Source organism: Micrasema longulum, unplaced genomic scaffold, assembly GCF_059751315.1.
Source record: "Micrasema longulum isolate JH-2025_06_02 unplaced genomic scaffold, ASM5975131v1 h1tg000534l, whole genome shotgun sequence".
In the NCBI taxonomy this organism is placed as follows: Eukaryota; Metazoa; Arthropoda; class Insecta; order Trichoptera; family Brachycentridae; genus Micrasema; species Micrasema longulum.
In genome coordinates this window covers 141869-168571 of record NW_028277730.1, presented here as the reverse complement: position 1 = coordinate 168571, position 26703 = coordinate 141869, and the positions used below count along the sequence as shown (strand labels likewise).

At 30.1% G+C, this 26703-nt stretch overlaps 1 protein-coding gene across 1 annotated transcript in view; it reads right to left on the bottom strand.

The window, feature by feature from the left end:
• Positions 1-26703, bottom strand: part of Nlg3 (Neuroligin 3) — a 129344-nt gene that overhangs the window by 22393 nt on the left and 80248 nt on the right. Inside the window, exons 5-6 of the mRNA XM_088227759.1 lie at positions 22716-22866; positions 20992-21204 (exon numbers count right to left, since the gene is read on the bottom strand). Of these exons, the coding sequence (XP_088083885.1) occupies positions 20992-21204; positions 22716-22866 (364 nt within the window). The remainder of the gene's footprint in view (positions 1-20991; positions 21205-22715; positions 22867-26703) is intronic.

Here is a 26703-nt window from a genome sequence, read left to right as displayed (position 1 = left end):
CTAGGACTTATATGGATATTGCGAGTCTTAAATATTCACCGCACACTCGGATATTCGTTGACTGTATTTGCACAAGACTTGGTTATTCGCAGCACGGTTATTGAGCCATTTTGCTGTAAAAGTGTTACTTCGGCGGAACTTTTGCACATTATATTGCCAAGGTAACAAGTATCACAGCGGGTTGCTTTTGAATTTTATTACCTTGAAACTGGGCTCTAAGGAAGAGTTGTTAAACCATTTAGAAGATCGAAATGATAAACTGTAAGGTAAACAAAATATTAAAACGAATCCATTTTAGTACAAGGACCATTATTTCAAACTTCTTAGCATGCATGTGAAATTTTGCAGACTTTTATTAAATTTGAGTTCTTTTGTTCTTTTCTTAAGTATAAATGATGTCATAACGGTTTTTTACTAAAAACATTAAATTTGTTAAAACTTAACGAAATAAGAAAAATTATAGACCTTTTAAATTTATTCAAAATTGTAAATTCAATATGGGATTGCCCTTAACTATTATCTCTTATCAACTTCAAGGTGCCTGGAAGAATGACTAGACAGGTGCCACCGTTTTGTAGCAACAATTCACGGACAGTGTATACTTGTAATGCCGTATTAAACAGACTTCATGAACTCGGCAATAGTTATTCCCACGTATCTGATATATTTGGTGTAGGGTATTGTTCCTATAGAACAAACCTTATGAACTTTTTCAAAGATGGTGAATGGTAATTTTATCTATTTATTCATGCATTTCATAAAATATATATTTACAGTTTTTTGTTCACTTTGCCTAGCTGTGTGAAACAGTACTTATGCTTTTCTTGTTGTTTTACTGTAGAAAGTTTTATTATTTAAACTTTCTACTGAATATGATGTAAAATGTTGAGGTTATTTTTTTAAATATAAATCTTTTATTATTTTTTGTATATTTTTTTTTTTTATAAATCTTGGGTAAAAGGAAGTTCATGTTTAAAAAAAATAAAATTAAGCCAAATATGTTAATATTATAAAAGTTTGTAGAAGGCAGATTTGCCGTTTATGTTAGTAAAATAAATAAATAAATAAGTTTTTAATTAAAAAATATTCGTCACACTTCCACTTGTTTATTTGACCAATTAGGGCTTTCACCCTCTAATGGTCATTTTCAGACTGGTGAATATTATACAGTGTAAGGATAATATGCATAAAACTAAATATTATCTTAAGTGTAGGTCAAATAAATAAGTGGAAGTGTACAAAGTATTTTTCAATTAATAACTTATTCGTAAATATAAGTTATTACATCATTACAATGGAATTCTATCAAAAGTTGTCAATAGTATTAATGTTTTATTTAAACATGTTTAATATTAACGAATATATTGGTTATTATGTTTGTATCACGCATTTTGTATCTCATTTTTTAATACGTTACATACATAATCTATGAATATAAATTTTTTTTTACTTTAATTTTTTGTTTTCAGGCCGATGAAGAATACAGTTTTTTTTGTGAAATAGAACCAGAACCCTAGACAGGAATTTTCGTCTCAATGGCTGCTTGAAGGAAAAAAATACTAAAAATTGAAATCGAGTAGGGATAAATCCGCCTCGTAGTGTAATGGTTACCACACTCCTCTACCATAAATGAGGTCTCGGGTCCAATTCCTGGGAAGATTAACTTGAAATAATGATCTTAAAAGTGGTTTAATCTGCAATATTTCATTGTTTCTGGACTGGCACCTAAAGAGTAAGACTAATCACCATACTTTCCGTGTAATAAAGATGATCCAGACGCACTGGAATCGGAGTACCAATACATTGCCCTATGCATCCCTGATCTTGTGTAAATAGGAAAATGATGATGAACAATAATATTCTTAGACTGTATTTTTCTTAGCTAAAAGTATTAATGTTTTCATGGTACATATACTGAAAAGCGGTAAAAGTAATATTTTTTGTATCTGTTCGTAAGTGCCGTGATTTTGTAGTTGCAGACATTTTGCCATTACATAATGGAAAATAAACTTTTTTCTCTAACCGCTGCGTCGTTCGCAATATTTTTCTCAAAGATAAAAAATGTGTGTTTTTATTACGCGGAATTTTTCCGTAAGAAAAAATCTATGATTTTCCAATAAGCTTTCACGATTTTCCATTAAAAAGAAAACAAACGAAATGTTGTAGACTTTAATGGGAAAATTGAAAGGTGTTACTGGCGAAATAACTTTATATAACATACAATACAATTTATATATTTTTACAAAGATAAAACGAAATTATTATCAAAACTGATGGTTAAATTGGTTAACATAATTATTATACTTATAAATTAAACTTTGGCTGAAAGTGTTCTCCATCTCTGTTGAAGTATTGACATCTTAAAAACTCCCTTGGGGAAATTCAATACTTGTCAAGCTTAAAAATTGTTTAATTAATTAATTGGTCTAAGAAAATGTATAAAAAATGAAAATTGTTTACAGGCATTGCCAAGTGAGTAAAATGAGGTATTAGCTCTTCAAATTTACAAAAATCAGATGGAAGAAATAATAAGGGATGTTCAAGCGAAGGCAGAATAGTCGCCCGTGTTCTGGTTCTATTTCACGCATAATTTTATTCTTCGTCCGCCTAGATACGGAGAATAAACAGTAAAAATACATGGCGGTAATTGTTCATTAAATAAAGTAAATTAAATGCCTAAAACTCGAGGTTTTAGGCAAGTAATTAACTATCATTTCAACACATTATTGGCGTAGCCATTAGAACGCGGTAGATAATTACACGCAGCATCCGAGTATATGCGTATGCGGAATGTTATTTTGAGTAAATTTTAGATTTTTCACATAGCTACGGTGTACGTATTATGTACGTGCAATATGTACATAATAATGGATGTAATTATGCAAGAATGTGTTATGCCACACCAACCTCAAACTGAGAATATTGATGTTTAACATAAGACGCATTTTTCAAAAATATGATTAGGAGTTTAGCTCGACTGTTAAGTTTAATATATAAAAAGTACTTGATTGATAAATAAAGGTGATGAAATCAGAATGGGTTTACTTACTCATGAGAATACAATTGTAATTTTTTATTGTTTGAAACAAAAAAAAATTAAAAAAAAACATGTACATATTGATTTTTTAATGCATTGTACATTTTCATGTATTGCACATTTTTTTTAATTTAAAACAAAAATTGAAAAGACAATTTATTCATTCTTTTTTAAATAAAAATTTACTTAAAAGTGGGATAGCAAATTATAATTTATTGAATCGCCATTAGCAACATGATTAAAAATCCTGTTTTCGTAATATCAACAAATGTTAATTTTCTTTTTCTTTTCTTTTTCTTTTCTTTTCTTTTCATGGTAATGTCCATACCATATTTATATGCAGAAGGCGACTAAACTACTCAATTTGAAATAAAATTTTACCAACACACAGGCCATACCTTTGTTAAAAAAAAATTGTGCTAATGTCATATATTTTTTTTGTATATGTAGCTTATCGATACCTATTGTAAAATACACCAAAAAGAATACAATAATCAAAAATAAAAAAACATTGAAAAAAGGGCTCGACGATATTCTTTCGTTCTAATATTTAAATTTCCTGCAGTTTAGCCGATGAACTCATGGTTCAAATCTCCGCATTGGATTTTGTATTTTTTTATTTAACAAATTAACGGACTGCGTCTAATTTAAAAAAAATCATATGACGAAAAAAAAAAAATTATACACTGACAAATAATATAAGCAATACAACAAAAAAAAGCAAATACAAGTTAATACATTAGACAGGCATTATGGAAATCAGGTTAATTCTACAAATGAACGGTCAATTTATTGGGAATATTTTTTTTTTATTTGTAAAAAAAAAACTATTTACATTAAAAAGTATTAAGATCTTGATTTTAATTTACCATTCTGGATAGAGGCGCATGCAAAACATATTTAGTCTGATGATGACCGAGGAACAGAATTTCATTATTTCTGAGTCTACGTGAAGGAACATAAAGAGATATTTGTTAGAGAATAGACGGGACCTAAAAAAGTATTTTAAATATGCAAATTAAATCGGAATTAAATCGACGTCGTGAGAGCCTGGATATATTAAGGAAAATTTTCATATCGGTAAAGTTGTGGTTATTTTTTTTGATTCCTTGTTTGTACGCATTTTTCTTATAAATTTATGCTGAACTGATTCGATGCGATTTATATGAGTTATAAATGAAGGAGACCATATTACAGAGTGTTTAAGAATGGAACGAACCAATGAGCAGTAAAATGATTGTACAGTTAATATGTTTTCAAAACCCAAAAAAATTAAGGGATTTGTAAATGATATAGTCAGTGAAAATTGAGTTTGTTGTCTAGAATCATCCCTTATATTGCATATGCCACTTTTATATAAAATGTTTATTTTCAATTTTAAATCGAATTTTTGTTTCCCTTAACTATTATTTGTATGACACGTGAGCTAAATATATGAAGATAACCGTTTAGTGATTTTGATATTTTTTTTAAATATAAAATTATCAAAGTAATATTTTATTGTGATTAATAAAATTGAAACAAAAGCTTCACGTTCTCGTTTGATTCCTCAAATTGCAAAAAAGTCAGCTGCCGTATGCAATTAACAAAACTTTCTGCAATTCAAGCAAAGAAAGCGTCTTGTGCCAAGATAAGAATTAATTAAATACTTATTGTGATAAAAAAAAATAAAAAAAAATTTTTTTTTTGGTTAACTTGGATTCTGATACTAACTCATTTTTTTCGATTTTGTGGCTTGACATGTTTTTGCATAACAGCATCCGCATAATATACTGTAGCTATGTGAATAATACAAAAATGTCTCAAAATATCATTACATGTAGGGGAGAGTTGGATATTGGCAAGCCCCTTGGGTATATTTCATTTTGCAACCACAACTGAACAGATATTTTAATTTTGATTACATTTATAGGTATATACATCTTTTGATTCTAGTAAAATAAAGGAAAATAATGGAAAATTAGTTGTTGGGTAAGTTGTCTATGAAAAATCAAACACTTTATCAAAGCGCGATATTATCAAACCGGTATGTTAATAGCGCGCCTTTAGGTATATTGCCACGCCTTTCTTGATCCACATATAAGTTTAGTTTTAAAAAGAGACTTTAATAAAAAAACAAAGATAAGACAAAATGTTTAAAATAACAATTTAAAATCAAATGAAATCCTTTTAAAACCATATTTTTTTATAGTTTAAAACCAAAAACTATAGACATAACATTACAAAAGTACCATTTCAAAATCAAGTTAATACATTATATTACACTTTTTGTCATTTATGAAATAGTCACAAATATAGTTATCTGGTGTATTTTTTTCACTGTATTCTTTTACACCCAATTAAAGCGGCAACAAAAAATGAAACTACATTTCTTGGTCTTGTCTAAATTTTCCACAAAAAGCGCATAACTAATTGTAATCGTAATTCACATTGTCATCATCAGAATCATAACAAAGAAAAGATACCTCTTCATCACTCGTTTCGTCGCTGGATTTCAATTTTAATTACCTCTTGTAACCTGGTTTTACTTAATTTTTACATCGTTTATTGCTGTTTTCGTCCTTTTTTTTTTCGATCTTTCGTGTCAAGCATTGTTTTTAGAGGTGTAGCAGTTATAAATTATGGCACGTTATGGCACGCGTGGTTCAAACAGGCTATTAGCCGACTGGGTCATTTTAGTTAAAAAAAAAACCTATTTAAATAATTGTAGTATATATTGAGCATATGTATTGTTTAATGTAAGCACGAATATATCCAGCTCTGTTTACTTTTAAACAAATAGTGATAAAATGTTTAAATGACACATACCTTCAATATTTAAATCTAAAAAAAAATATAAGAAAACACACCAAAATAGAGATTGACTGGTCCAACACGCTCAGGACACCGTAAGCTTCTAAAACAAGTGTATACTAGAATCCTACTTTAAGCCAATTGTATAACTGTAATCTAACATTTTTAAACTTGCATCGTTTGGGAGATAGACGGGGAGGCGCCATTATCAACGGCGCGCCAATATCCAACTCTCCCTACATATACGTTGTCACTGCTAAGCGTAAAGGGATTTATTTACCTTAAGAGTAAAATATTCACGATGATAAAAAATAAAGATACATTGACGATCCGTTATATACGCAAGCCGATATTACACTCACAAAGCGAGTACCCCGAATTGTACTAAATACTAAATGACACGGGAGATTCGCAAAACGATAGCGTGTAATCCTGTCTTTAAAATATGCTAGGGTGTATTTTTAGTGAAATATTTTTAGGTTTACAAAAATTCTTTTGTTATTTTAAATAAGGGCTGGTGCGGTGTTTTTTTTGCAGATAAACACCAAAAAGGTTTCTATTTAATCAAAATTGAAAAAAGAACTTCGTTTTTTTTTACAAATGAGGTTTTAAAATATTTGAAATAGATATTCTTTGACAGTATTTTGTTTGTATAAAAATATTGGTAAAAAAAGTATTCCCTTTAATCATATACGGGAACAATAAAAAATTGTGAGTGCTGTACACTTTCATGCTGTAATTTCAAATACAAATATTATAATTTATACCAATTAATACTTCGCAGATTATTTATTTATCTCACCCAGAATCAATTAAAGGATATGCTATAACTTCCCAGGGGTTATGAAGCGAAACTAACACTAATTTCATTCAAACTTGACAAAATTCAATGATCAAATTGCAACAACATAACGATGTATACTACCAGAGACACGATATTTCAACAACAACAAACCATCGCACCGTTTCCCCGTAAGGGAAGGCAGAGATGATAGAACGCCACATCACTCTATCTTTGCATACAGATCTCGCTTCGTCTACATTCGTACATCCTCATGGACGCGCGCCGATTATTCCCACCTTTAACATGTTCATTTTTCGGGTTGTAGTCCCATGGCTAAGTGTTGCGGACTCACGAATCAGAGGTTCGAGGTTCGAGCCCCACTTTAACCCGCCTTGATAACTATTTTTTAATAGTGAGATATTTACAACTCGTTTTAAATGGCCCCTAAATCGAAATGTTTGGGTAAATAATATTTAAAAAATTCCTTTATTTTGAAAAGTTTTTTTTGGATTTAGTCATGCCATACCTTTCTAGGTCTTTCTCTATTTCTTCATCCATCAACATTTGCAATGAAAATATTTTTAGCCGCTCTTACTCTGTCCATTCGCTCTACATGTCTAAACCAACGAAGAGCGCCTTTTTTGATTTTGTCGATAATGCCTATCTCCTCCTTACATAATGTATGGATATCAACATTTGTGCATCTATCGTACATAGTTTTACCACACATTCACCTGAGAGATCGCATTTCGACATTATTCAGCCTACTTTCACCTCTGTTTTTCCAAGTCCATACTTCGCTCCCATAAAAAATTTCGATAACTGTAATAAATTATCAGGTAGGGCTTAATTTACAACTTTAACCAACCCAATTTAAAATAAATAAATTATTAAATAACAACACATTTATAAATACTCGTATATTTTGTGAGATTGAATTATTATATATAAAGAAAAACAAAAGTCTTCAATTCGTATAAGTTTTAAATATTAAGAAAGTTGTTAAATGAACAATTTTTTTACCATGTCCGAAACTGTTTTTTTAAACTAAAACTAAAACTAATATTTATTATTTTTTATTTATCCTTTTTTAAACACGTAAAAATAAAACACAAAGATATGTCAAAATTGAAAAAAACACTATCATTAGTGTATTTATATCCGAAGGGGATACTATTAGTATAAAATAATATATACATATTTTTTAATACTGGAAAACTCTGTTTATCCGAACTCCAGGCATCCGAATTGCCAAATATCCAGTAAATAAAAAATAAAGGAGAAGTTTTTTATTTTAATTTATTTTTGCCGTTAAATTTCTGGACACGTCTAAGAAAGTTTTTGACGTGATTCCAATTTAATGTATTATTTCAAAAACAATAAAATTTCTAGCTTTCATTATTCCGGATAACTGGAGTTTTGCCCTCTTCAAAAATTCCGTGTATTTAAATTAAACTGTCTGTGCATATGTGTGCACATGCACGATTATACATTTATTTTATTTTTATTCAATTTATATCGACTTCACAATACGAAATGATGTACTTAATTGCTTTGTTTTGTTTTTTGGTGAAAAAAAAATATTTCAAAAATGGGGTGTACATTCTGATCTTTTAGGAAAAATAATGTTAAGCAATTAATGTTTTTGATCTACGTATTCACACTACCTACACTAGTCAACTACTTATACATGGCCAAGACATTTAGTTTTTCTTTCCAGAAAGTCGAGTTGTTCACTTAATTCAGCCAGTTCTTCAAAATTCTAGTCGGCCATACAAGTCCCCTTTCATTATTTCAGCAAAACGAAAATGGGGAACGTAAATTGCGCCGGAGAGAGACGCGCTTACGCGGCGCGCAATCTCCGTCCCGCTCGCACCGCACTAGTGCACGCTTCACACGCTCCACATATGCTGGAGGAATTAAGTATGCGCGGGAATTTTCACTATTTTGTGAAACTAGGACAAGTGCGCCCGAAGAAAAATTCCACCCTTGGGAGATTTTTAAATTTTCTAGTAATTTGAAATTTTTAAGGAACACAGGTGCTTACTTTATTTAATAATTGTTTTTTGATAAAAAAATTCTTCCTACCCGCTCGAGATGAAATTAATCTTTCAAAAACTTAGCTCTTTCCAAAGATTACAAAAAATATTAATTTAAATACAACAATTACGAGCGTTTATTTTGTCGTGAAATAATTTTCCATACTGTCTTATGTCTAACTAATGACGTTAGTTTATTTTTACATTTCGATAGAGGAGGGGGGTAATTGTATAACGCAACGGAAAGGTTAAGAACAGGATGCCTCGCTCTACAAAGAATTAAAACTACCACGGCCAAACATCATTACACTTACATAGGACGGAAGCTTTTCAATAATTCACCACAAAATCTACGTCAAGAAATAAATTACGGAATATTTAAGGATAAATTAAAGAAAAGCTTTTTGACATAATTAACATTAACTGTATTTTGAAAAAATAGATGTTTGCCTAATATGTGCCTGTCTTTATAAATTTGTGTTTTTATATAATATTTTTTAGTGTTATATTTTCTCAATTTTTAAAATTGTTTAATTTTTTTATTTATTTAATTATTTTGTTTTGCATTTTTTGTTTATTTTTTATGTTATTTTGTAAACTTGCCAAACACAAGAGCCAGACTCTTTTTTGTCAAGGTCAACCTTAAGTGTTTACCCATTTTTTTACTAAATGTATTGTTTATTTATGCTAATAAAGGTTTTTATTAAAAAAAAAAATAACCCCCTCCTCTATCTCTATCGACGCCCACTGTTAACTGTTTCTTTTAAGTATGTATATTTAGTCATTATATAACCCTGAAGAGGGCAACGTGAGTTGCCGAAACTAGTCGGTTGTGATAATAAATAAGTGGTTAATAAAACAAAGTAATTTTATTTATTCCTTTAGTTCTAATTTTTACTTCGCGTAAGAAAATACTTCCAGTAGCACTGAACTTCCTTATTGCTGTAATTTGCGTATTTTAGTATTTATTTTAATACAAAATTATCACCATGTGGCATACTGCACTCGCGAGTCCTAGACGCAGTCGTAAGAATTCTAAACTTAACCAATTTTACTAACATATTACTCAAGACGACGGCAAAGCTCATTTTAGCGTGACAACTTTATGCGGAGTTTTGGTCTAAACTCTAAGATTAGAAACTTTAGTACTGTTAAAATATAATTGTAGTAAATTATTCCGTGAATTTCGCAATGAAAATGCCGAGCTCTTGAGAGGTCACGTGCTTTGTTGCCTAGATATATATATTTTTTTAAATATTATAAATGAATTTTTAGTCCGTGTCTGGGCGCATAAAGAAAACAATTATGTTTATAAAATAAAAATCGAACCATGGACGAGTGTTTAAGACCTATGGCAGTGCGAACGGTGATTTTATTTACTGGTAAGCGATAAAAAAAATTGTACCTACATAGTACATAATATAATATTAGTAACTAGCGGACCCGACAGAGGTTGTCCTGCCCGAACGTTGGCTTGCCTGCTATTACCTCAAAAAAATCTTTTTATTGATAAGTATGAACCGAGGTACTTGTTTATGATTGAAAACCAAAACTAAAAATTATTAATATCCAAATATTGAATTTAAGTAGGTACCTTCGACCTAGGTACTTGAATTTCTGGTTGAATTTCAAAAAAAAAAAAAATTCACTATCACCAACAGGAGCACTTGGATTTTTACAATTTTTGGTGGATTTGTTACTGTTCAGGAGCTAGTTTGTCTAAATTACAAATCAATTGTTTTTCACAGCCTCTAAACTGTAGCACATTTTTAGTGTAGTTTTTTAATAGTTCAAATATTATTTTTTTGGTTTTTTGGAATTTTATGAATGAGTTCACAATTTCCGCCACGTTATAATGTCTTTTTAACCATATCTGTCAAACATATCTTCTAATGTAATGCTTAACACGCTTAAATCACAAGCCCGGAAGGCTCTGTGTTCGATTTCCGATGAGAGTAAAAAATTAAACATGACATTTCTAAACCCTGGGTGTTCTGTCTCCACAACAGAGCCTCTTGACCAGTTGTGGTCCAAAAAACGCTGCAACAGTGCCCTATGCACTACTAAGTGAAGATAGGGAAATGATAATGATGATGATCATTAAAAACTTTAATTTATTATTTTAAAAACATTAACTTTATTTAAGATAATCGTATTTATTATGGGTAAGTTATTTAATAAATTTATCATTACTTCAGTTTGTCAATTTATGTTTAATACGCCTTTTCATAATAAATAAAAATAAATGACTTCAAGTACATTATTTTAAGAATATTATTTCAGTATATTTAATTAATTTTTTTAATATAACATTACTAATTTTATTATAACATATCTCAATTTAACATGAATCAACTAAATTCTTTTTTATTTATTTATTCATTCAAAATTACACAAGTTTAAATATCCATGAACTTATTATTTAGGCTATGCCCGTGTCAAGTCATAATAAAAAACAATATAAATACATGGTAAAATTAATCAGATCAAATTATAATGACATGTGAAACAATATAATAACAATCTAGAAAAAAACGGTGAAAGTAATGAATAATACAACTCCGAAGAATACAATGCAAAAAAGATAATCAGAAATTATTTTTAAAATAAAAATTATACAAATTAAGATTCACTCAATCAATCACTCAATCACTCAATCAACTCAATCAATTAGACAAAATAATGGTTTCATTAAAATCAACAAAATAATAGTTTAAAATATTGTATTAAAAAAAAACAAAATAATAGTATCATTAAAATCTACAGAAAAAGAATGTGTATATGAAAAACACAATTGAAATGATAATTGAGATATGTTTTCTAGAAACTCACTCAATACTTTAGTAAGAAATAGAAGTAATAAATAAATGCCAAATAATAGTACGTACTAAATTAAATAATACAAAAATACAAAGTGAAAAAACATAAAAATATCGAGATATATAAAAAGCAAATAAAAGTAAAAGAGAGTAAAAGTATGGAAGGAAAGCAGACTTGTAAATTTTTGCTAATTGCTTATCTCGAACTTTAAAAAAATTGACAACCTCGTACCTATAATTGTTATTTAGCACATATTAAAAAAAAACTCATTTTTTTATGTATTTGTCGCTTGAATCAAAGTATTTCCGAATCTAAAAATTTAGTGTTTGCATGTAGTAGATTAAAAATAAATTACGTTTGAATATCTGAATATTCTGTGGTTTTTATATAAATGTTGATAGAAAGAGAAGAAAGCGTTTAATTGGGTTAATAGTTGTTTTAAACTAAATCTTATCCCTTTCATATATGCATAGTTTAAATTATTTTTTTATTTCTATTCTTCTGTATCCGTTATATTAAATCATATATAATTGTGAAATCTGTTATTGGTCTTATTTTTTGTTAAAGACTGAACAATTTTCAAAATAATTTATTAAAAAAAAAGTTTATATGCGGTATACCGTTTTAGTAAGCTTCTCAAGCAAAGTTAATGTCAAAATTTCTGGCTACATAATATGCAAAACTAACTGGTCTTATCATAGTAGATAAGTGGGTTCCTAACTAGAATTTGCTTCAGACACATCCGCGCACTATTCCCTCTGTATAACTTCCAACTAGACGCAACAATTGCTGTGTTCCTAACTTTAAATGTTGAGAAACAGTTGTTGTTTAGACTAAAATGTCATTGTCTTTATATGACATTTGTACAACAATGTTCAGATAGTATGAAATTTCGTTTACGATGACATGAAATACGAGATAAAAGTGAGATTAAAATTTGTTGCAACAGAGAAAAAAAACATTTTAAAAAGGGAATATGGAAGTCTACGCATTTACAATGCTTATGCTCTGTCATTGGTTGGTTTAAATGTCCACTTTACGCACTGTGTAATATCCACCATTCTGCCTATGTTTTAATGTCCACATTTCTACTCATAAATGCTATTATTTACTTAACATACTATCACAAAAATTGGTTTATTTTGATAGTATATTAACAAATAAATAAAAAACTTAACATCCTTGTTTGAAATTTGCTATTTTGGTATTTGTGTTTTCCGTTTAAATAGAAATACGCGGTATATTTAACTCAAACCTGGCAAATGTGCAGATTCGCGACTTTGACATTGGCGCAACAATATTCCTATAATATAAAAATAAGTACGCGAGTAAAAGGAGCATCCAACGTTCAACTTTTTTTCTAAATGAGACTGCGTAATCCTGGGGTACCGCAGACATCTTTTTCAAGCCTTTAAACTGGCTTGTCACAAAGGCGACATAGTGATATTAGTCTAAAGGGCTGAAAACAGAACCGTAATGTAATTATGTCACTACTCGTTATTTGAAGAGAGCTTTCTGTCGGAGAAATCCCGTTAAGTTATCGTTTGTTCCCGAGGATACGTATCCAGTAAAGCTCAAATTATTTTAACTCGTTTATGACGTAAATGCAAAAAGTTTGCGATGAAATGTTTCATATTGATTTATTACAACAGAAATGAAGAACTACGAAGAGAATATAGAATTCTGGGCATTTATAGGGCTCACGACTTGTCAGTGGCTGGTTTAGATGGCCACTTGCAATTCCATCTAATGGCTCCTCCGAGACTGGGAAACCAGAAGGAGTTTATTTAAAGTCACACCTGACTTGGAGACCTGTGCAAAAAAACTCAGAGAGGATCTGAGGAGAGAGGATTTCGGCTATACGTTCTGGATAATGCCATCGATGGTTGGAATTCTTGTTCCTCGTCTCAAATTATGATATACAGGAGCTTGATTACAGCATGTCTTACAGCTACAGAGCGCATAGACAATAAAAAATCTAGCTTCTATTGACATTTTTTATTTGACAATAAAGTTTAGAGATTTAGTGATCTTTAAAAAAATTAAATAAAAAACAAATTTAAAAAAATTTAAGTTAGATTTCAACAAGTCTTGCCGCTACTGAGCGCATGGACAGTTGGAATTCTAGACCTCATTTACTAAATTTGGATATTTGATGGTTGATAACATTTACCTATTGAAGCTAGATTACTAATCGTCTTGTGGCTACAAAGTGCATGGACGAGTGAAATTCTGGCAACTTAAAATTATCAATAAATTTACAAAAACAAACATTGAGCATAGTAGTAAATTTGTAAAGTGTTCGTGCTAAAAAATAAACAATAAGAAACTAAACAGATAAAGCACTTCAACACTATGGATAACATAACATATTAAAATATCCGAAGGGGAGCTTTCGTAGATTTTGGGTAGTCACTAGTCACTGTTGCACAAGTAGCCATATTATTATGCTAGTATTGGTAAGACATTCTTGGCTCTATGTCTCAGACGAAGAACGTGATATCTCGTTGACTGTCAGAGACAGCATTGCGGGCTGTTCTTACATATACGTATATTACATATACAAGTAGCTACCGAGTGACAACACATTTTTTGATATCGTTAAATCGTATGAAACACAGGATCCCAGACAAGAATTACTCATGCGAGAGACATTTCTTTGGAAGGAGCAGTTAAATGACAAGGACCTTATCGTTTACCAAAACAAACACGCAGATAAATGTTTTTTGTAAACTTTATTCCCCAGAAAACATAATTTCTTATGCGGGAATTATATACGTCATAACTATTATAATTATTTTTCTTTTCATAAGTTGCTTTTCTTTTTCTTAAAAAGACACGCTGATAATAAAATGTATTCAACAATGCTTGAGTATGTCCAAATGCTTGCAGACTGGCTGGATTTCCTCCCTAGAGAGTTATTCATATTTAAATTTATTTCAACATAGAGGAAAAACATTTTTGAGGACGGAATATGGAAGTCTAGGCATTTACAGAGCTCATGACCTATCATTGGCTGGTTTAAGTGGCCACTTTACACAATGTGTAACATTCACCATTCTGCAAATGTTTGAACATCCACATTTCCTCAACTTTTCCATCGGTTGACTTTTGTGAAGCAAAGGTAAAGGTTTCAGTTTCTTTGACCCGATTTAAAAGATAGTTTTTTTTACCTTTTGCCCTAAAAATGCGACGTTGATAACGGTAAAAATTAGGAAATACTTGTTATGTAAACAATAATATTTGACACCAAAATTAATTAATTGTACAGCGGTGAATGAGTGGTTTGATAAAAAGGTATTTGAATGCTGATTTTCTGTCTCTCCATCGCAAATGCCTTTCCAAATACTATGCAAATAATAACTCTTAGTTGGAATGGTTACGCTTTACTATAATCGACATAATTGAGATCGCGAATTTCCATTTTCCCGGCGCCCAATTTCAACCTATTTTCATTATTTTTTTGTTTAAAAGATTCAAACTGAATTTCAGTGAATACTTACGTTTTAGTTTTAAAAAGAATGTTAACATATCTTAATACAGTACATTTGGAGACGGCAAAGTAAACTAGGTAGTCATAAGGGTGATTGGATGGTCTAAACTCAAATAAAAGATAATTCTTTTTTTTTAATAGTTGGTACACGCCAATTGTAGATACCTAAAGTGCGTTAAAAAATCATTGCCTCTAGAGCTGTAATCTAGGAAGAAAATACGGGAATTCCTTTGTACGAAAAAATGAGGGGGCCTCCGTGGTGTAGTGGTTAAGACGCTTGACTCACACACGAAAGGTTCCGAGTTCGATTCCCGGTTAGCATACAAAAATTAAAATGTGATTTTCTCAATCCTGGGTGTTCTGTGACGTAATTCACCACTGTTATTGGGCCTCCTAGCCTGTTGTGGTGTAAAAATAAATAAAAAAAAATGAAAAATATAAAAAATAATAATAAATAAATTAAAAGCCAGATCAACATATCCCCTTAACTATTAAGCACTGAACCACTGAATTGTTGTTGTAAAGAAAATACTTTTCAAATATTAGTTTGGGATAACTAGAAATAAGAAAACACGAAAACAAAGAACCGGAAAACTGAAAAATAATAAGAAGAAAATAAGTTGTTAATTTTTCTTCATAGCTACCGCAAAGTTCAGACGGATTGGTTCTTAGAAATTTTTTCCCCAAGTTTGCACAAAGGATAAGTTATTCCTGCATTTGACGTATTTTAAACAGCGTTAAATTATATTTCACTGTATTTTTAGTTTTGTAGTCTTCATTGATGCTTTCAAAACGACTTCAAGGCGTTCATTTATAAAAAAAGATATTGTTGGAATAATTTCAAGGCTTTTTCAATTGCAGCTTTACGGAAAATGTGTCTCTAATGCAAGTAACGGGATTCCAAATACGTGAATAGAAAATGCAGCTTTCATGCAATCGTATTTTTTTGTAAGGATATTTTAATCGTTCATAGATCTCAATGAGGTTTGAATTATAATGATGCAAAATATTTTTCAATGGGTAACTGAGTAATTTAACAATTATAAAAAAAGCCCAACAAATAAAATTAATTATTTGTTTAGATTTTATTTATTGAACTATCATTCACTTTGTAACATTTAAAAAATTATAATAATATTTTACGACTGTTCGAAGTATTGCAAATATGTTTTTTCTATAGAAAAAACACAATTTATTTACGTAATCAAAGGAAAATCAAAGACAATAAAATAAATATAAAAATAAATAAATATTTAAAAAAAAACTTTTTCATAGTAGGTGAAGCAAAAAATAAAATACAATGTTGGAATTTTCATTTAAAACATAGTTAAGGGGTTAGTTAAAATAAAAAGAAATGAAATTTAACTAACAATCCCATACAAACTAAATGATTTGATTATTGGCCATTCATCCTACAAATGATGATTTTTGATCTATACATCTGAAACAAAAGAAAAAATGATACTTTTAACAATGAGGAAAAAAACAGAGTTTCAAAACTCAAAGCACAAGGGTTTTAAATTATTGTACAATAAGTAACATGAAGAAATTTAATAATGGACAGTTGCTGAATACAAATAAATCAGAAAAAACTTGTCTTTCTTTTTCAAATTTAAATATAATTAATAAGCAACAAGGGGATGAAAAAGTTTAGGCACATGGCTTATGACCTGTTGTTAGTCAGTTTAATGCAATGTTATTAAAAGCTTACATTTATTATTATAAATATTGTATGAAATAAATTAATTAAGCATACATAAAATGTAAAAAAACACTAATGTTTTCGGAGACCACTCCTCGTACCAACAGTTGATAGAAAAGTAATTATAAATATATGGTCACTATGTAATCATAGCATTATACTAAAAAAAAATGGCGTGTTGCTATGTAATCATGGCAGCTTCCGAGGTATAATAGTTAAAACACTTGACTCACGCATGGAAGGTTCCCGGTTCGATTTCCGGTAAGAATATAAAAATCGAATGTAATTTTTCTCGAGCCTGGGTGTTCTGTGTTATAATTCACTAATATAATTGGGTCTCCTGACCTGTTGTGGTGCAAAAAAAATACAACGAGCTAGTATTAGAAACAAGAAATCATCTCCATTATCGATATTTTCTGCATAATTTATTTTTTGATTGCATATGGTGAATTGAATTAAACCATCAAATTAAAAGTTAACATTAAAAAAAAAGGTTATTCATGAATTTAAAATGAATTAAATACGACACTTGATACAAATCACGTGAACAAGAATTCAAGGAAAATATTTTTTTTCGCCAAGCAAATTAATTAAAAATTTAGAGATAGGTATCAAATTTTCTCGCAATGTATCGAATGTGGCCGTTATTTTACGTAACGTATATAATACAGGATAACATTTTTGCAATATCTTTAGAATTAAAGAATAAAAAAAGTTTAAGGACCATAAAGCAAAGTAGTTCGTGCCTTATTTTTCCGATCAGAAGAAATGCGAAGCTTTCTTTACTTTAGTAGTTTAGACGTGATATTTTCCAAAAACGAAGCTCTCCTTCCTGCTTTGAGTTTACCCTTTCACGCGAATGCTGTAATTCTAGAACAAAAACCTTGCGTTGATGTAAAGAGAACTCTACTTTTATTAAATAAATACACCTTTAAAAAATAAGACTCTTTGAAAAATAAGAATAAGAATCTTTTAACCTATAGATGGTAATCTTCACCTTTGAGGCTACTGTGCAAATATATATATATTTATATTTAACAAGCGCCGTGGCGCACTTGGTTAGACGGTTAAGTGTAAAACTGCAGTCGCGGTGTTGGATTCTCGCCAGTTGTAAGAAAGAGATACAAAGAAGATTTTTTTGTCAACTGCGTTTTGAGTGTTGTAGTGTATTTTTTAGAACTTTTTTCCACATCCTCTATTTTTCACTTACTGACAAGCGTCTAAAATAGAGGTTTAGGGGGTTATTCTTTAAAAAAAACTTTGCTTTTAAAATCTATCAAAATCACTGAGGTAAGGCATCATTATTTATATATTAAGGAAAAACAACAGTTGTTATATAAAAGTACAAAATATACAAAATAGAACATACATCCAGTTTAAGTTTTTCACCAATATAACGAGAGAACATGTTACACAGTAAAGAGAAAAATAATATATTACATAAGACATGAGAAAAAAAAGAGCTCGTAAGAAGGTTAAGGGATGAGGAAATAGAGTGAAGGAGAGGGATTTTCATAATATAGTTGACCAGTTCAAAATTTTGATATTATAATAAAAAAATATGTTTAAAGGAACATAAACTTATTAAACACTGACAAATGTTTCATTTTACAGTGTTTCAAAAAGTTTTTCTTGAAGTCACAAAATTTTGTATCAAAAATATCTAAATGGGGACAAAGTGAATTAAATTTGGAGCAGCTACGATAAATAAACGAGTTTTGAACATATTTTTTTTGGGCAATAAATCATAAAAAATGAACTTGTCGCGTTGATTTTACGGGACAATTGATTGAAATACGCTCTAAGAGATATGGACCATCGATATTTTTTTTTTGAATTTTGAAGAGGAAAGACAGATCAGAAATGCTTCTACGTTTAGTAAGGGAAATTAAACGATGAAAGGAAGAAAAGGAATTCTTCATACGAGTCAAAATATGTAAGAGATTTACGATCCAGAAGTTTAAGGAATCTTTTCTGTATTTTATCTGGTTGTGATATATAAATTGTAAATCGAGGATTCCAAACAACTGATGCAAACTCAATATGGCTGCGAACGTACGCATTATTCTTATTCTTAAAACACCCAATTATTTCGCATCTACAATTCCTATTTCTTCTCTTACTCGTTAGTTATACATGCGAATAAAATGTGAAATCATCTCTCATACACCATCAAAGATGTTTCAACAATATCTATGTTGAAATTATGCAAAAAGAACCATATTTTTTCACTTCCAAAATATATCCCCTTTTCCACTCTTTACCTTTTAAGACTAGTATTGAAATAAATGAATTAATATACACATATGACTTCTTGTATTTTTATATACACCTTTGTTTTGTTTTTTTTTAAGGAATAACTCCTACACAGCTACATAGCATAAAAAAGGTAACATGAGGAAATTTAAAAATAGGTTATGCCAATTCAAAAATATGTGTATAAAAAGTTTAATAAAAAGTTTAATCAATTCGTCTATAAAACACAATCCGCATATTATCATCAAACTTTGCCTTCACCTATAATAATTATACTTGGAAAACGTAAATTCTTAGTAATACTTACAAAATAATCATATTTAATAAAAAAAATGTTGATTCTTTAATTCCGTTAGAATATTTATCTACTGTATTTTAGCTGTAGGTTTGATTAAAGTAGTCTTAAAGCGTATAGAGCCCTCGTTATCTGGAACTTTTGTTCGCCTAGAAATACGAACGCAATCATAATACTATTGTGAACAGAGGCAAACATTTTAATCAAAGCCTTCTGTCTTGGTCACAGACCTCATCTTGTTCGAATCCGCTACAGACTTTGCATTTTCAATTTACAAGTTTCAGTGCAGTATATAAACGATGGTAGTATAAAATATGATTTTCAAAGTAAACCTTTTTATCAAATACGTGTTTCAATTCGCTAATTTATTTTTACTATTGTTCACGAGTGAGGGTAAACGAAGACTAAATTTTTGTTTGTGGAATAGACCTGAAATATTTGACGAGTGCGTTTAAATTCAATCTTTTTTTTCTTCTTGTAGATAGAGGTCAGTACTAAATAAGCTATTGCCGTCACTGCGACCAATGTAGATCTATTGAACAAAAAAACTTTGACAATGTTTGAGTATGTCCAAATGCTTGCAGACTGGCTGGATTTCCTCCCTAGGGAGTTATTCATATTTAAATTTATTTTAACAGAGATGGAAAACATTTTTGAGAAAGGAATATGGAAGTCTAGGCATTTACAGGGCTTATGACCTGTCATTGGCTGGTTTAAGTGGCCACTTTACAAACTGTGTAACATTCACCATTCTGCCCATGTTTGAACATCCACATTTTCTTAACTCTTCCATCTGTTGACTTTTGTGAAGTAAAAGAGCTAAAACCTTTATCAACTACATCAACAAAAGATGGTTTAATACTGCAACGTTTGATTGTCTCTAGTCTGGTACGTGGTGTGTAAGGCTAATCGCCACTTCATGGTAAAGATGATCAAGATATGGTGTATTTGGTGTACCAGTACTCTGCGGTCAAAGGTATATAAATGATAATGAAATGGTTGTGCCGAGTTATCCCAACCACGTTTTTTTAACCAGTTTTCATGGTGATTATTCCTCAGTTTGCCCGGCTAGGGTTAAAAGGTTGTCAATCGACGTTAGAAGAAGTAACATTATGATGTTTCTTGATCAAGATGAAATTTCGTTGCTTCAGAGGAAGTTGTAAGGGATTCTTTGCATGTATTTCTGGACTTTGGGCTTAGATTTTTTTTTTTATGCTGTGATTTAGGAATTATTGAGTTTTAGTCATCTCAGCACCACGCAACACGTTCAACTTAACGTATGCCTAGAATTGTATGCGGAAAGCTTCAAATACCTGGAAGTCCACGTTACAGAAAACGTCAGCTTTTAAAAAGGACGAGAAGTGCGGTTAGGAGTAGCAGGCGCTGCATTCAACAGTATCAAGGCTATGTGGAGATTGTATATTTACTAATTGAAATGCAAATTCCACCTATATAGCGCCTGTAAAATTCTGAATTTTGAAAAAAGGTCTAGTGTCTCTTGAAGAATCTTGGGTGTGCGGTGGTTTGACTTTGTGATGAATGAAGTAAAAGGAGAACGGACGCAGCAAACTCCGGTGACAACTGTCGTCAAGCGGAGGCGATACTACGCTTGCTTATTTTGCAAGGCATCAGGTTTCCGACATCGTGGACGACCACTTGGCAGCCGATAGAAATGCATGGAGGCTTTTTGTATATACTATTTGCTTCAATTAAGGAGCCGATATAAATGATGATGATGATGAAAATTCTATACGGTTAAGCTATTTTCTTACCTGATGTTGATTGGATGCTGCACAGGCCTCTCCCAATCAGTGTATTCGTTGACGATAGTAGCCAGGATCTCCGACAAATGGTAGCTGTACGTGTTCTTCACGAAAGTCCTGAGGATCTTGGAACGACGATCAGCTTCAATTCCATATTGAACGTCATCACCGCTAAAAGCGAAGTAGGCCTCGGCTCTTGTGACTCCGAGCATCAGATCGTATCTAGAATTAAAATCATTATTTCAAAAAAAGAATTTTAATATAAACAGTACGTTTAACATATTACAACACAGACAAAGAGCATTTTAAAGAAGGTAATACAGAAGTCTAGGCATCCACAGGGCTTGTGACCTATCATTGGCTGGTAAAAGTAGCCATTTTACACACTGTGTAACATGAACCATTCTGCCCATATTTGAACATCTATATTCCTTCAATTCTTTCTTGTCTACAAAAATTTGGACAAACTCAAAATATTGTTTATAAACAGTTATTATTAAGATGATTATGTCAAAAAATGAACCATTACAGAAGTCAAACTAGAGGAATCATGGGGTCCATCACGAACTCTAAATTCGGGCAAAGAAATTTCAGGTTTCTGGGCTCCAAAATATTCAATATGTTACCAAACATTGCAAAACCATAACCCGGATTCAATTTAATAAATCTGTAAAAAATTGACTACTGAGTTTAGGTCGAGAAAAAATGGGAAAATTTACTCATTATATATTCATAAATAATAAATATAGTAAATAAACTAGTAGGTAGTGATGTTAATGTTTATTTTTGGATAAAAATGTCTGCCTTAAAGCAGGTTGTACCTAGTTAGGCAGACTAGACATAATCTAGAGAAATCTATTATCTAAGTGTATATGTAGTAGATAAAGCAATTGTTATTTGTGTAAATTTACTATGATTTTCATTATTTTTAACAAATGCGTTGAATTATTTTTATTTTATACAAACAATATTTTCAGTTTGTCCATTTTTTGTAGACAGCGACTGCATTTAACCACTCGGGAGTTATTTGGATTCACCAGCCACCATATTCACTGGATTTTACTGTCTGCGACTTTTTTATTTGTTTATAGATGAAAAGGACTAAAAGGTTGACGTGTCGCGACCACAGAGCAGATAAAGATCGAATCGCTGACGAAACTAACGGCCATATCAAAAAGTGCGTTCTTGAAATATTTCAACGATCGCAAAAAATGCTGTTGTTGGATGGTGATTATTCTTGAAGAAGAATGTATAAACATTGAAAAATAAAAAAGGATTTTTTAAAATACACCATTTTGCGTAATTCGAAAAATAAATTGTGAAGATAAGAATAGAAAACAAGTTAAATTAGAACAGGGTTTACAACACGGACTTCCTGATCTGAATTTCCGAATCCGAGAAGCGAAAAGGGCGTGGCCATGTGGTTGACGCTGTATCAGACTCCCCCCTCCCATTGTTTTTGTTAATTTAACCATTTGTTTTTTTAAATATTTTATTTTTGTAAATTTTATTCGTTCTAAAAAAATATTTTAATGTGCCAATATGTTTTCTTGATCATACTGATCATCGTGGTTTCGGATGTGACAGGGTTTAAAGAACACCCTGTTTATATACTAAAAATACTTATCTTTTATGAATCGTTCATTGGTTAAATCTTCTGTTATATTAATGTTAGAAAAAAGCTCTAGAAGAACATGAATTTGCCTATAAAAATATATATTGAATTAGCTTACTTTGTTAGTTGCGCAACTGCACTTTTTCTTAGAAGCACGTGGTTGAGGATGTTGACTGCATTCTGCGGAGACCTCTGCCTGGCCTGACCTCCCAGTCCACCCGGGTAGTCGTACTGGCCACTGTCTTGCATAGACACCATGTCACCTGTGTCTGGCAAATTAAAACCAATAAAATAGAAAACATGGTCGATGAATCGAATCACAGTCATCAAAACATTAAAAAATGTTAACACAAATCAGAAAATTTATTTGCATAAATAAAAATTCAAGATAACATTTATATTTGACTCACTTATTTTGTGGTTATTAATTACTATTAAAATAAAAATAAAAAACTACTAAAAGTGTATTTATTTTTATTTTAATTTAAAAAAATAAGAGTTTACAAAAAAAATACGGTATTTAAAATATTATGTTTATAAATAGTATATAAAATATAACGTGAGTGAATATGCAAAGCAACAATAAACACGTCTTTATACTGTATAAATTATTATTATATTTTACATAAATATCGACGCTGGAAAGGAAAAAAATATTCAACAACACAGCAACTTTGCAGGCGAGCAAAAAAAAGTTTTTTTTATTAAATAAAAAAAAAAAAAAAACTTGTTTATTTGTATCAATTCGGTACAATTTAATAAAAATATTATATGTTTCTTTACAACGTAGTCAACTTGAATACAACTCGGTTATATGGCCACTATATTTTAAACTGCATATAAATTATATTCAAAGAGTTGAACATAAATTTTTACGTTTAGTTAATTACAATTAAGTATTTCAGTGGAACATATTAATTAATCAAATTAAAAGTATTTTACAAGTAAAGTATAATACGTTAAATTACATTCCCAGGAGTTACAAAAACTCAATTTGGGTCGAAAACTATATGAACATTAAAAAAAAAACACATATTGAGAATATCAAAGAAACAAAGCAACTTTAGCATCTTTATAACTAAATATATCACAACAATATATACGCCAAAAACCTTTTCTTATACAAGCAGAATAAAAACATTAAAAAAACGCTTTTAAGAATAAAAAAAAGTAGTGAATCTTCTAAGGCAGATAAGGTATGAAATATTGAATTCAAATTTTGACTTTTCCCAAATGTTACAACTAATTAATTAGCGATTTCTGGGCCGGGTTACCCGATTTAATAAACTATTATATGTAAATGTATCTACAAAAAACTACAGTGCACACTCGCCTTAGGGAATTCATGCGTTTGCAAATGAATACACAATCAATAAAGATTTGTTAAATGTAACACATTTGAATTTTAAAATGCAGTATATCAATTTACTTTGTTCAAATTAAAATACCTAAATAATACTATGTTGATTTTATTTGTGTGCCGTTTATTGACTTATATCTGCATTTTAAATTATTATTTTTTCCAACTTCTTCTAATTTTAAGATTATCTTAATATAACTAATACGAAAAAGTGCACTTCTGTTCTCTCCACTGCAATATACGTATGTATTATTATGAAAACCCGTATATTTTTACTAATATGTAAATATATGTTTTTTTTTCTTGCTCTTCTTAATTATTTTTTTTTGCTACTTTTGTGTAAAATACATTTATTTTTTTACATTTAAAAATGCATCTTTTTTTTTTTTCACTGCAATTTATGTATGTACTTTATATGTACTTTGTATAGAATACCCATATATTTTATACAAATATGTAAAGATGACTTTTTTTCAAATTTTAAAAATATTTTTTTGTTACATTGATGTAAAATACATGTCTATCTTTATATGTATATGTAAAAGCCTACAAGGTGTTTTAATAAAATTAAATAAATAAAATATATGTTTTCAATAAAAATAACAGAAAAAAGATTCTTTATTAATAATTCAAATAAAACTAATTGGCTCTTTTCTAAATGTCACTTGGTAACTTTTTCGTTTCCAGCGTCAATTTATGTCTTAATTTTATAAGTTTTTTGTAAAAATGGTTAATTCAGTCATAGAGTAACAAAAATACTTGAAAAATGAAGAAAAAAAGAGAAAACGTTGTCATTTATTAGTGTTTGGATACATTTTACAAAACGAAATCGCTGTGAGTAACAAATGTCTCTTCATCGATTGTATTTAAATATCCTAATAAATAATAAATATTCGAATGATATGAAAAACTTTCTCATGCTCCTCCGTTTATATATTTTATGATGTAAGAGTACAAAATATTGGAAACAATTTTTTTTTGTGATTTTTTCATTAATTTAAAATTCTTCAGGGCTTGTTTTTTTAATTCAAAGACTCATCTTATTTTTAGAATCTTCTTGATCCTTATTATTGTTCAGTTTTGAGAAACCGCAATCTGTACGCCGAATTAAAATCGACAGATAATTATTTTCGGTTTCCAAAAAAAAAATGTGTATGCTTTGACAAAAGAATAATATTGTTCATCAACTTGTTTGCATATGCAAGTGGTCGTCAACAAAGAAAGAACCTTTAATTAATGTGTTAATCACAAAATTTACAAAATCAGCCTAGTATATTAATTTAAATTATTTTGGTTATGTCCCACGAGTTTAACAACTAACTCGCGTGTCATTTATTCCTGCATAATTATTTACCGAACATGTATTAGCGGGAAACACGATCGTTTGGCGGGAGTTTCTGAATTTTGGCGGGAATCGAAAACAAACAGCAAAATGGCGGGTGGAGAAACCTTTGCACAAAAGAGGATTAATCAATTGATTGATGGCCAGCAATTGTTGCGAGACATGTTCAATTTGTAAGGGTGGGGAGTGTTACTAGGGGGATGAAAACACCCGCCTCGGAGCTTTCAAAGAACTACGTATTTCCTTGGGTGTATGTAGGTACACGCAAAGTACACAAATGAAAAGTGAACGTTTGTACATTTTTTTGTCGTTACCAAGCCGAAGAGAACCTGAAATCAAAATAATTGAAGACCTTTTGAAGTACTCAAATGTCACAAACATATATTTTTTTGGATTTTTTTAAACCTAATCGTGGTGTTTTTATTTTATTTTACATTAATATACATTACACTTTTAACAGTTTTTTTTTTTTTTTACAAATTAATAAAATCCCACCAAACCACGTTCTGTGACATGTTGGTGAATTTATATGGATATTATTTTAAACCACTTTTTGGAATAAAAAAATAATTTTATTAATATTGTCCGATAGAATTTTTTTTCTATAAAACGGTTATAAAATTTTGTGCATTTGTTGTTTTTATTGCAAACTATGCAGAAACAACTTTATATGATTTAAATAAAAAAAATTGCCCCGTTATAGGAAAATTAATTCAAAATCATAAATAAGCCGGCCATTTTACATGCGTGCGTCTCCAATCACTATCCATAACCGACTTAATCTGTTTAACACAAACACCGGCCACAAAACAGCGCTTCTGCCTTCCTTGTTACGAGTTCTATATTCGTGCTCTCTTACACATATTTATTAGTTTATTGGTGACATTCATTCTTCGCGTGGCATGTATAAATATTTTTTGTATTAAAATCTTACTTTTTTGATCTTAATTTTACTTTTTTAATCCGGTGCGACAATGTCCATTTAAAGATTTAAAAAAAATAAAAAATTCATTACTTTAAAAAATAAGAGAGACATATCAAGTCTTGTATCATCTGTAGACTAGTGTGACATCACAGCCAACACAAGAGTAAAAATAAAGTATTTTTCTACTGGTTTTGTTCGAGAACTCGAAAAGAGTGATCATGGACAGTAGCGGTTTTGCCTTTATTCGCATTTTTCTTAAAACTCATGTTTCGATCTTGAATTTTTGATGATAAGAAAATGATAATTTTCGTTACAACTTTTTATGTGGCTTTTTTTTAAACTAACATCAACTATTTTATTGCGTATGTGAATGTTTCGGTATTCTTATGAATTTTATTAATATGATCAAAAAATAAACTGACCCTAGGTAAAATGCAACTAAATAATACCTATCTTCCGTTCTTTTGGAAATTTATGTA